Source organism: Stylophora pistillata, chromosome 1 (genome assembly GCF_964205215.1).
Source record: "Stylophora pistillata chromosome 1, jaStyPist1.2, whole genome shotgun sequence".
In the NCBI taxonomy this organism is placed as follows: Eukaryota; Metazoa; Cnidaria; class Anthozoa; order Scleractinia; family Pocilloporidae; genus Stylophora; species Stylophora pistillata.
The window spans coordinates 20,761,605-20,774,598 of NC_142519.1; the positions used below are offsets into that span (position 1 = coordinate 20,761,605).

Below are 12,994 nucleotides of genomic sequence, written 5' to 3' on the forward strand. Positions count from 1 at the left end.
CTGTTTCTATTTTCTTCAATAAATGAAGAAATTTCCTGGTCGTCTAGCTGTTTTTCTTCGTTCGATTCATCTAGTAAACTTGGATATGTATTTGCCAGCCATTCCGACTCTTTTTCGTCAGAAATGTGATTTAAATTGCCCGCCATTATTTTTTCCTAACTTCAGTCCAATTCTTCGCTTGTGCAATACGAGAAAGCCTGTCTAACCGGTTCTTTGGAGTACAAAATATCGTGTGATATTTGTACTCGTCTATAGCGTTCTTTGTACTCTACGGAGTGTAGTTGGGTGATCAAAGATGTTAAAGCGATTTTACTTTGCTTAGCGAGCACTGTGGTAGTGAAAAGGTCTAGGCCTGGCTGGGGGAAGGGTGATTGCACTGATGTTTCTTACTCTTGCCTTCATAAAATTGAGTTAAGCTAAGTTCTCAGAACAACGAAACACACAATTTTATAATTTAAAGAACGTGTTTTTCTTGATTGTTATTCCTCGCCATGATTTGTTGCGCGACCGTTCAAGCATTACTTGAAAGTTTCACAATTCGGCTGATTATGACCATGAGATGTTATTACAAGTAAATAATTTCATTTAGTTTTAGTTTTGGTCAATGAGCAATCCAGGATCCAGGACTAGCTGTTTCTGGTTTTTGTCCGTTGTGAGAAGAAGCCAAAATCGTTCAAAGAACTTTTGTAGGCCTGATAATTGATCAGACCGGATCATAACAGTCAGAATAATTGTTATAATCGTTATGTCGCTATCGGAACCAAGTCTTGAAACAAGATACTAGCAGCTACTGGGGATTTGTTGATATGCTCAGATTCAGTTGTTGTGTGTTTTCTTAACCCATTAGTGGATTAATCAAATAGCTTCATTTTCTTTCTTTAACTTGCAGAAATTGATATGTGTTTTGTTTTGACGCTGGGAAAAGATACGTCAGAAAAAGATACGTCAGAAAAAGAGTTTAATCTGATCAATGGGACCATGAGCCACATCGTTAAAAAATACGGCGTCCGCCCTGCCAACTACTGCGTGGTTTTACATGAAGAAAACCAACTGATTGGTAACATCATATTTGGAAAGAAGTGGTCTAGTGAGGACGAGCTTTTAAATAAGATTAAGGCATTAAAGCAGCCAAGCTCTCCTAGCTCACTCTGTGAAGATCTCGAAGCCGCTTGTACTGCATTCAAAAGCCAAAACGTTCGAAAAGAAGCTAAAAAGGTGAGGTATATGTTTGCGTGACCGATTTCCGCTGCTCTGTTGAAGGTTAGTCAACTCATCCCTCGTCGAGAAGGGAGTGTTAGCTCATCTTCCAACCTTTGGGCTGGTTTATGGGGCCTTGGTAATCATACTTGCCATTCTTAATTCTGTTACAGTTCTATCACTTGTAATGCAGGAATTTGAAAACCTCTTATAGCGTGCTCACTAGGAGCGATTCAGTTTTGCGCACTATCAATGAATTTAATTTGTGTTGTACTACGTGACAGTTTTATGATTGCTATTCAACGGAGAGAACGGTTGAGAAAAAGCAAGTTTTACTTTTCCTTTGGGCATAAGTGTTTCCTTCTCAAGAAAATACGACTTAATGTCTCCCGCGGGGAAAAAAACATGACGTATGTGGTAGAATTTTGAAATACCCTTAAGCAAATATTTTCTCAGTTCTTTAAAACCAGGTGAATAAAGGCTGATAGATTCTAAAGAAACTGTTTGGGGCTGCGTCGGTGGGGGTAACGAAATAATTTGAATATATCAACAAAGTTGAAATGGTAAATTGACCACCGTTACGGTTATAAAAGCTGACGTTTCTAGCGTTAGCCCTTCGTCGGAGCGAATAGAGGAATTGTGAGTTGTGTGTGCTTTTAAAGGCAGAAAGTGGAGCTACATTATTGGTGGGAACATGGCAACGAGAACAACTCGAGTAAATTAGTGGAATGAAAAGCATTCGTTGATACCTGTGGGACTTAGACTACCGATTTGAAAGATGAGCTTTTGTTCAAGAGTTTTACGGCTTTCCGTGCTATTTAAGTGTAAGGAAAGACCGCAGATTGCCACATGTTGCTTAGGAAAACCAGGTGTCGAGGACAAGAGAAATAGCTCAGCATTATGGTTGTTTTGTAAGTTTACATATGCTATCTTAATAAATGGACTTAGCTTAGTCGAATTATAGCAGTGAAAGGAATCGATTGATATCACGGGTGCTCAAGTACTCTCGGAGAGTATGTTACGAGTAAAACTGCATCATGCAGTATCAGAAATGGCTTCAAGTGTATAGATTGAGATAGTCTAATCGGCGAGTGTCACAGGTTGCGGGTAAATTTTTGCGGATCCAAAAAATTGTCGCGGGTCCTAGTTGTGTGTTTTCTAGTTTTCAAAAAAAATAATAACGATAACAATAATAGCTTGAAAGTTGGCGTATAACAACATTTCAAATTTTTAGTTTACTTTTAGTTGCAAGAAGTATGGAACAAAACAAACAACAAACTCTCAAAATTCAAACACATTCCTTGTAGCGCTTGTCTTCTTTCCATTTTCTTTTTTTCTAGAGTCCAGACTTGTTAGTTTTTATGCAAGGGTCATTTAAAAGATATTCCTGTATTATTTCTTTTGTTGGTGCCCTTTTTATGCACTAGGTTTTGCGGAATGATAGAGTAGGAATCTCCAACAACAGACAAGGCCTCGAGGCCTCGTCATTAGTTAAAAAAGCTGATACAACAGACTACTGTTCTCTGGCAGTCGACATATGTTAAGAACGTCCATATTGTGTGTTTACATAACTCTTTCCCCGAATTCTTCACGAAATGGGCACAACCACAGGAGAGACTTTTTCCTATTTCTACTTAATGATTAGAATTTTTCTTAGGTTTAGTACGATGTTGGCTCTTTTATGGGCTGTGGAGGAGTTCATTGATGTTATCTTGAGCTCTTTCTTCCCTCGTTTTGCAGTTTGTAGCCTATCGATAAAATTTTTACTACGAGTAGGTCGGTGCCGTCCTTCTCGTGTTCCGGTAGACTTTGTCGTTTGACTGACACTAGCATTGTTGCGATCATAAGGGTTGGGGCTTCCAGGCGCATCTTGGTCTGGTGAAGCTGATATATGATTCGTCGTCACAAAGATCCTCTTTGATCAGGTCTTCTCCGAGCCATTGAGCCCTACGGATCTATCCCTTAAGGCTTTATTTTGTTTATCTTGAAGAGATGGGCGTGATCCATCTTTCCTTGTACCATTTTGGAATGCTTTATATGTCGCTTTAAGTTGAATACTGTCTCGAGAATCGGCATATGCCGTACTCAGGAAGGACATGTTGATTCTGTTCCTCTTTACCAAACTTGCAGAGATGTGGTCTGCGGGGTTTATTTTCGGTGCACTTTCAAACGGCACGAAAGATGTAATTCCGTCTTTTGTGCCACCACTCGATCTAGCTCTGGAGACATTTACTCTCCTCGCTTTTTGCGACAAAGGTTTCAAAGTATCCCTTTGATTTTTCGTAAGCCGTGGGACTTACGGCTTCGAGCAAAGCATTGCACAGGTCTTTAAAATTTCTTCTGTCATGTTCATTTAACTTTCTCGCTTGCTTATTTCTACACTCTGAAGTGAAATTCGCATGTCTTCAATTTGTTCAACACATCTGGACCAATGACTCTTTTTAGGCCTTCCATATTCGATTCAGACATGTCTGTTACCAAACTTCTCGGGTAAAAGACATAGTTTTCGTCTTTCTTTCTTTCATTAACCGATTTGGTTAAAACAGTTCTGCGTTGCAGGCATCCTCCTTTTCACATTTTCACTTTCCATTCTTGCGAGTGGTAACAGCTTTTATTAAAAAAAATATAACCTCATTTTTGCTGACTCATATACTTAATCCCTACGTTGTCACTTGAAACTATTTTTGACATTGTGTGTGCTGTTTAACTCGTAACCTACTCTTGAGAGAGCTTGGGGCGTCTGTGCTGGTATGTGATTTGCAATTTTCACCTAAACTACTCTTTTATTGCTTATTAATTCATTCTTTCATTTAGTTATTCAACTTACAAATTAATAACATCTACAGTTATCAATTGTGTAGACCCACTAATTGGTTAAATGGTGAGTCAAACAGAAAGATTGATTATTTAGACCATAGCTGCAGTAGTTAAGACGCTTACAAGAACATCTGCAATAGTTAGAAGAATCAGTTATTATTGAAAGCGATTTTTTTTTCATCAAGCAGCTCTTTTATATTAAGGTGGTTAATTGCCTTTAATCCGTCACTTAAAATCACGGGGTCACTGGTCACATAGACGTATTCCCTCTACATGTATGTGGATCTAGTATTGTTCAGAAGTAGTTTCTTAAGATTGGTAAGTTTCAGTTCATAATTGGCAGACCCTATTGTTACCCGTACTCCAAGAACCACAAAGAACTCTTAATAACTAACGTTTCTAGAAGAATATATTTCTTGTTTTTTGTTTTTTCAAAAATTACAACAACAACTCTCTTCTAACTGTCCCGGATGTTGCCACGTAACAAGTCAAATGTTTCCATTACGTTTACGCTCTAACACTATAAGCCAGAGTTTGGTGTTAAAGGAAATATCACGTCTTTAATTTTATTTTGCTTTGTCAGCAGGTGGTTGTGCTCTTTCTTAATGACTCGTTACCCACGGTTACTGCCAAAACTGAGAATTTAAAGCGAGTACAAAAGAAGATAAGGGATATGCAAGTTAACATCGTTCCCGTCGGTGTTGGAGATTACGCCAAATTATCAGAATTAAAAGTAATCGCAACTAATGATGGCACAGCACGTCGCTTTGGAGAATACGAGTCACCTGAAACGTTGGGAACAGCTGTCATACAAGGTAGCACAAGGAGACTTGGATCATTATCAATAGCTGGGAACAGACCCTTATATAAAACTACCATGACATTTTATTCAAAACCCCCTTATGTAAATCATCATCGCTACATAGCGACAATATAGAGGTACAAATATAAAACCCCTGGATTTCAAGCACAGTTCTGACCTTCACGATCGACGATCGATATCAACATCTGCGCGCAGACTCCTAGATGTAACATTTTACCATCGCAATAAACAACTGGACACACGTTTAACATGGATGTGACATTTTAAGTTCAATTAATCAATATCAACATCTGGGCACAGAATACGCACTCTATGTAAAGAGTTACGATCAACACAGACCCCTAACCGTAAGATACTAAGATGAAACAACAAACATATGAAATACATATAAATGAACTGCGGTTATGAAACGTATATGTGCACGATCCTTCGCAGTAAAGCACTATTTAAGCTATTTAAGATTTTCACTATTGCTTAAATAGTGCTTTACTGCGAAGGATCGTGCACATATGCATACTAAGATAAGTTGCAACATCTGCCTACAGCTCATCATGTAAGACACATTGATTAAAACCCATGGATGTAAGAAACAACGAACAATATCAACATCTGGGCATAGCCCACTCGTGTAAGACACACTGATATAAACCCCTGAACGTAAGGACCAACGGTCAATATCAACATCTGGGCATAGACCATTCGTGTAAGACACACTGATATAAACCCCTGAACGTAAGGAGCAACGATCAATATCAACATCTGGGCACAGCCCATTCGTGTAAGACACATTGATGTAAACCCCTGAACGTAAGGAACAACGATCAATATCAACATCTGGGCACATTCTTTCATATAAAACACACTGATATAAACCCCTGAATGTAAGACCCCTGATTGTAAGAACCCCTGATTTTAAGACCCCTGACTGTAAGACCCCTGATTGTAAGAACCCCTGATTGTAAGAACCCCTGATTATAACACCCCTGATTTTAAGAACCCCTGCCTGGAAGACCCCTGATTGAAAGAACCCCTGACTGTAAGAACCCCTGATTGTAAGAACCTCTGACTGTAAGACCCTGATTGTAAGAACCCCTGATTGTAAGAACCCCTGATTGTAAGAACCCCTGACTGTAAGAACCCCTGATTGTAAGAACCCCTGATTTTAAGACCCCTGATTGTAAGAACCCCTGATTGTAAGAACCTCTGACTGTAAGACCCCTGATTGTAAGAACCCCTGACTGTAAGACCCCTGATTGTAAGAACCCCTGATTGTAAGAACCCCTGATTGTAAGAACCCCTGATTTTAAGACCCCTGATTGTAAGAACCCCTGACTGTAAGACCCCTGATTGAAAGAACCCCTGATTGTAAGAACTCCTGATTGTAAGAACCCCTGATTGTAAGAACCCCTGATTGTAAGATTTCCTGACTGTAAGAACCCCTGATTGTAAGACCCCTGTTTGTAAGAACCCATGATTGTAACAACCCCTGAATGTAGGAACCACTGATTGTAAGAACCCCTGACTGTAAGAACCCCTGATTGTAAGAACCCCTGATTGAAAGAACTCCTGATTGTAGGAACCCCTGACTGTAAGAGCCCTGATTGTAAGAACCCCTGATTGTAAGAACCCCTGATTGTAAGAACCCCTGATTGTAAGAACCCCTGACTGTAAGAGCCCTGATTGTAAGAACCCCTGATTGTAAGAACCCCTGATTGTAAGAACCCCTGATTGTAAGAACCCCTGATTGTAAGAACCCCTGATTGTAAGAACCCCTGATTGTAAGAACCCCTGATTGAAAGAACTCCTGATTGTAGGAACCCCTGACTGTAAGAGCCCTGATTGTAAGAACCCCTGATTGTAAGAACCCCTGATTGTAAGAACCCCTGATTGTAAGAACCCCTGATTGTAAGAACCCCTGATTGTAAGAACCCCTGATTGTAGGAACCCCTGATTGTAAGAACCCCTGATTGTAAGAACTCCTGATTGTAAGAACCCCTGATTGTAAGAACCCCTGATTGTAAGAACCCCTGATTGAAAGAACTCCTGATTGTAGGAACCCCTGATTGTAAGAACCCCTGATTGTAAGAACCCCTGATTGTAAGAACCCCTGACTGTAAGACTCCTGATTGTAAGAACCCCTGATTGTAAGAACCCCTGATTTTAAGACCCCTGATTGTAAGAACCCCTGACTGTAAGACCCCTGATTGAAAGAACCCCTGATTGTAAGAACCCCTGACTGTAAGAACCCCTGATTGTAAGATTTCCTGACTGTAAGAACCCCTTATTGTAAGACCCCTGTTTGTAAGAACCCCTGATTGTAAGAACCCCTGACTGTAAGACCTCTGTTTGTAAGAACCCCTGATTGTAAGAACCCCTGATTCTAAGAACCCCTGATTGTAAGAACCCCTGACTGTACGAACCCCTGATTGTAGGAGCCCCTGATTGTAAGAACCCCTGACTGTATACTTGTTAAAAAGTTTCTCTTTTCACTTGAAAATGATGACATGGCGTCATCGAAACGTAGTGTAAAACCTCTTTCGCTTATTTTTATCAATACCAGAGCTGTTCCAGTTTCCTCTCAATCTCGAGAGTTTTCATTCTAAGCTAACGTGTTACTCCTTGTCTTCAGAGAAATACAAGGATTACTTTACGACTCCTTATTTCATCTTTTTTCGCGACATGCTGAGCTATCTTACCCTCGTTGGTCTTCACTTCGCCATTTGCCTAAGCCCTTCAACAGTTTCCTTCAGTCGACTAGAATGGGCTATCTTAGTTTTCTTCCTGGGACGCATTTTCATGGAGGTGGATCAGTTTATTAGCGCTAAAAAGGCCGGAGTAAAAGCACGCAAAATGTTGAATAAAGAGAGTGATGAACCCAACAACGAAGGATCAGAAGAAAATGAGACGAGCAATGACAATATCTGGCCAGAGAAGTTTACCAGATACTTTAGGTATTTCGGGTTTTTGATTGGCGTTTTTGACTTTTGAACAATACTTGATTCATATACATGTATAGGGCATACATCTACGTGACCAGTGACCCATCAGTTTTCAGTGACGGATTTACTAGTTAACCATCTTGACTAAGGTAACCAAATGGACCACTGTTGATTGCCTGCGTGCAGCAGTATAGGCTTCTATTCTTTGTTTCGAGCTGCATCAATCATAATAAGGTGAACCATTTTCAATACTTGGGTGCATCAGCACTAGGAGCCAGTATTAAACGTTTTGGTGTTTCGAGCCCACACTCATTGTTTTGCCACATGAATAAGGGCCCCCTATTTTTTCGTCGCTTTTCCTGTGTGAAAAATGTAGCAACATGTAAATGTAGTGTGCATCCGAGGACCGATTCTCTTGCGTCTGAATGACATTTGATCTGTGCATTGACTTTATTTATTTATGCTCCCCTAATGCAGTTGATTTCCATTGCTTTTGTAGTGACCGTTGGAATGTGCTTGACTGCATCATTGATCTCTTCTACCTGATTAGCTTTATCTTACGCATACTCACAAGTAGAAACTCCACTGACGTAGCAGACAACAGACTCTTGGCTGTGTCCGAGTATTTCTATGGGTTTATCGCCATGTTTCTCACAATAAGAGCCTTTGGTCAAGTCATGGAGTGCATGCAGGGATTAGGCGCAATACAAATCGCCTTATTCTTTTTTATCTGGGATGTCATTGTGATATTTTGGCAGTTTTTGGCCACGGTTCTGGCGTTTTCGATGGCCATGACTAAGGTATTTGTTGCTGAGAAAAGCTATACCTCAGGAAAAGATTCTGCGGAAGATTTGTGAGTACAGTACGTTCGTTATCTTCTCATATTATCGAACCCCTGAATGACAGATTCTAACTTGTTCGGCTTTTTAGTTTGTTACTCTTTTTTTCGTCAGAGTGTGAATGTTTTCAAGTAGGTAGTGGAGTAGGAAAGCCTTCTATTAACATTATGACTAGTAACCTCATGTATGTCTCGCGCCCAAAGAAGGTGACAAATGGCTTAAAGCTAATCAAGTAAGGTTTGATTTTTGGATGGAAAGCCTAACAGGAAAGGAAAATTACTTACATTAGAATGCCAAACTTTCTTCGAAAGCCCGTGTTTTTACTATCTTTAGGACTGGGCAAATTTTAAACATTAATTTTCTCTTATTATTTTAAGGGCCTGTAGTGACTCAGGGATTATTTGGTAAGAGTAAAATTGTTGTTGCTGTTTTCATTCCCATTTTCAGCATTAAAGTTCTAAATATACTAAATTACACCATTTTCGCACAACTGTAATTCCGCGTTTTTATGACGTCACGATCATTTAAAGCTCGTGTTTGTGAGCTGAAATTGCGAGGCAAAAAACGTCAGTGATCGAGTACGTCAGCTAGCTGTTTACGCAACTTCGCCTCTCAAAACCTACAAGGCAAGCCAGCTACTCAGTTTGCCTTCTTCAAAGATGCACCTTACAGTTTTTTCATTTGCGAAAATTTGGAATCCGTCGTTCCTATTTCTGTTTACCAAGGCAAAACTATGTTGATGTTTGACGTAATGGACCTGACCAGTTTTCTCGAAATAAAATTTTCTGAATCGATAATTGATGAAGGAGCAGAGACACCAATAGCTTCCAGAACGCGGAATATGTTCGGAAACAGCTATGGCGGTCATTATGCTTTCAATTGAAGAAAATCTTATTGGTAAGTTGATCTAACTCGCTGTTTTTGAAACGGTTCTTCAGTTGGTGGAACATGGCAACACACCTGTGCTGGTCTTTACTGAGTTTAGCTGACCTGGATAAGTTGAATTCCGTCGACAATCCATCCATATCCCTGATTTATCTGTTGTACAGCTTCTTCTTAATCACGGGAGTTATTCTTCTCGTTAACATGATGATTGCTTTGCTCACCAATACTTATCAGCGAGTTCAGGTACTAAACAGTCTTTCTACGTTAGCGGAAGTAATTTATTCAGTCTTCATAATCCAGAGTTCAGAAGGTACGAGGAGCAATCGACAGTAAACTCGAACTCTTTTTGGCATAAGATGTGAATTACATTTTTCGTAGAGTTGACGAGATTATAAACATGGTTTTTGTCAGCAATGTTCTAATCCAACTAGTCAAAAAGGTCCCATATTATGCCCATGTAGTTTTCTGCGTGAGCGATGGTCAGCTCAAGAGGAGCAGCTCAAGGCTCCCGTGTATGATATTTGTAGTTTTGGTCTGAGACTGTACCAGAGAGTTTTTTTTTAGATCGATCGTGAATGCTTTTCTTCCAACCAGGGGTCTTAAAATCGAACTTTTTATTCAGGGGTTTTCAATTTGTACCTCTCAGTAAATTGTCGCGATGTAACAAAGACGATTTATATAAGAGGTTAAATGTCACGGTAGTTTTATATGAGCACAGCTACTGATAGTGATCCCGAAAATGATGTTGAATATTTTTTCTTCTGCATGACTGAAATGTCATAATTTTTCTTCATTCAAAAAGAGTGGCACCTGTTTTTCCTATCGGCTTGTATGTCCTTGCAGGCTGTTAAGGCCCCCTTTATCTCCCCATTTTTAGGATAATTCACTCCAGGAGTGGTCTTTCAGAAGAGCAACTACTGTTAGGACTTACAGCACCTATCATCCGATACCAGTGCCTTTCAACCTTTTAACTGTCCCACTGATGTTACTCTGGAGAACACAGTTTGACACTCCTGCTTTGGATGAGGAAGTTCGGGTAAGCCAGGGACACCACGCAAATTTTGTGAGTTTTGACAGAAGCCACTGTTGTTGAAAGTTGTCATTTACTTCTGCTCAGTTATTTTACTTTGCTTTTGATTTGAGCTTTCTCTAATTCGACAGAGTAGAGCCCTAGATAAATTGGTGGTGAAACTACAAAGGATCTACTTCGAGAAGTATGGTTATAAATTTCCCCTCACAGGTAGGGCGATATGCTAGATTTGTCGATAACCTCACATGCATATTTGTGATGGGGTCATAAAACAAAAGAAGGCACGAAAGAGTTGTTGTCCTACGAAAACCGTCAAGGCTATTATCGAACGAATATTTCTACAGAATTTCAGATTATCAAAAATATAGGAATTAAACCCAGGCGTATTATAATGATTTGGTTAACACTATTCAAAACAGGCCAATTTGATAGGCTGTTTCTTCTCTTTGTTTAGAGGAGAAAAAGATAGATCATTTAGTGCAAGAAAATGAAGGGAGTCGGAAAATGATTAATCAGATAGCACAGCAAGTATTCCGACCGCGTGGAAACAAGAAGGAGCAACTTGCGTTTGGCGAAAGAGTAAGTGTCTTTCAGGCTTACATTCCGGTAAATGTTAAATAGGAGGTTCCATACCATACAGAATCGATCCTGCCACATCAGGAAACACCGAAACACCTTTGTTATCTTTTTTATCTACATAACGATCCCTTTTCTCGAGAAAATTTGAATGCGAGATGGGGGAAATTATTGAGTACATGCTCTGCTGTATTTTTTTTTTAATTCCCTCGAGCGTTTGGAGCAGACTTGAGATCTGTGTGGTCGTGAGTAGTTTACAATGATGTTTTTTATTAATTCTCTTGATAGTACATAAAAATGGAATAAAAAGATCTATGCGCATGGAGATGTGCACAACTAGATTTGCAGACTAGTTTCATCATGTTTGTATGTGTCAAGCTCCTACCCTCACATTTGTGTAGGTCCGTCATCTAACTGAGGTTTGATTGTCATTTAAAGGCGTGGTATGATTCGCCGGGAATTGCTGTCGATGGCTGCCTTCTAACTTACATGGGACCTGATTTCTGCGTAATATGTAGAGAAGGAAGGCCTAAACACATTCACAGTGCCAAATTCAAGTCTCCCTTTACGCCAAAAACACCACGATTCGAGGTTAGGTTTTTGTTTTATGCATAGATACATACATACCTACCTACATACATACGAACATCCATCCAACCCCCCATCCACACATCCATACCTACTTATAATTACCTACCTACCTCCCTGCCCACCTACTTACCTACCTACCTACATACATATATCAATCACAGACTTCCTGCTCCATGCTGAACTTTCTTCATAAGCAACATAAGTAAATCATTATTTGACGGTCTCCCTTTTGAGAGTGCCTTTTGTAGGCGCTTTTATTCGTTTCTATTTTGGAGCACCATTTAACTCACTTTGTAAGAGTGGGCTTAACATTGCCTCCAAAGTAGAGGGAAAATACTGTCATTGTTCGCGTACCAGTCGATTCGTACCCTTTAATCGATTCGTAGCCATAACTAATGAATTCACCCCATTCCAAGATCTTTCTCATCAACTTTGCGAGTTCGCCCCCTAACATAATACGTATTCCTTTACCTTACTGTGGTCGCCATAAAGCGATGTGCCCACGACTCTCGAGTGCGAGTATTCAGTAACGAAACACGTACGTTGGTCAGCGCTTTAGAACAATTGTTGCCTCCTAAAGGAGCCGTTTTTAGTTGTTTTCTTTGTCAAACGGCAACTGCTGTCCGAGGTAGTTTTGGCCCCTAAACTCATGTCAACTGATGTGCTGACTCCGTTAAAACTGCTGTGGAATGTTGGAAGAGGGAACCGCGAAGTATGATTTTCCATCTCGCTGATAGTAGATCGATTGCCTAATAATAATAATAATAATAATAATAATAATAATAATAATAATAGTAATGATAATGATAGTGATAATTAACAATTTTTGCCGAAGGGGAGGTGAATAGTTGTCGATATATGATGACTTGGAGTATTGGTGAAAATCCACCATTTTCACCGACACTGAGGTGAATAATTGTTTAAGTAGATGGCACACAGATACCAAAAAATAAGTTTAAAGTGCTACTACGATTAAATTTGGGGTTTCGTTTTTTTATTACATATTTCGAAAATATATGTAAAAGTGACGTACCGTGCCAAGTTTAGAGTCGAAATATGATCTGGAAGTGTGTTTATTTGCACTACAATTTTCGTAAATGTTCTGCCGCCATTACTCGATTCAGAAAATGACCGGGAGTAGTATTTGAAGGAGTTGGGGCGAGATGTGACGTAGAAACATCAATACGGCTGAACAAGGTACACAAACGTGGCTAATTTCGCATTCAGGACAAGATATTTTTGGAAGCTTTTGGAGGTTCTTTCTTCGCTTTTTTGACTAAAGCGAAAGTATGCTTGG

The 12,994-nt window shown here is 39.7% G+C and overlaps 1 protein-coding gene and 1 pseudogene across 1 annotated transcript in view; one reads left to right on the plus strand and one right to left on the minus strand.

Annotated features, from left to right (window-relative positions):
• LOC111329137 (uncharacterized) overlaps nucleotides 1-12,994 on the plus strand; it is a 31,719-nt gene that overhangs the window by 8,030 nt on the left and 10,695 nt on the right. Inside the window, exons 7-16 of the mRNA XM_022933746.2 lie at nucleotides 890-1,215; nucleotides 4,601-4,829; nucleotides 7,467-7,788; nucleotides 8,276-8,629; nucleotides 8,993-9,019; nucleotides 9,554-9,743; nucleotides 10,378-10,536; nucleotides 10,662-10,740; nucleotides 10,985-11,109; nucleotides 11,545-11,697. Of these exons, the coding sequence (XP_022789481.2) occupies nucleotides 890-1,215; nucleotides 4,601-4,829; nucleotides 7,467-7,788; nucleotides 8,276-8,629; nucleotides 8,993-9,019; nucleotides 9,554-9,743; nucleotides 10,378-10,536; nucleotides 10,662-10,740; nucleotides 10,985-11,109; nucleotides 11,545-11,697 (1,964 nt within the window). The remainder of the gene's footprint in view (nucleotides 1-889; nucleotides 1,216-4,600; nucleotides 4,830-7,466; nucleotides 7,789-8,275; nucleotides 8,630-8,992; nucleotides 9,020-9,553; nucleotides 9,744-10,377; nucleotides 10,537-10,661; nucleotides 10,741-10,984; nucleotides 11,110-11,544; nucleotides 11,698-12,994) is intronic.
• On the minus strand, nucleotides 2,568-3,773 carry LOC148741620 (uncharacterized; annotated as a pseudogene).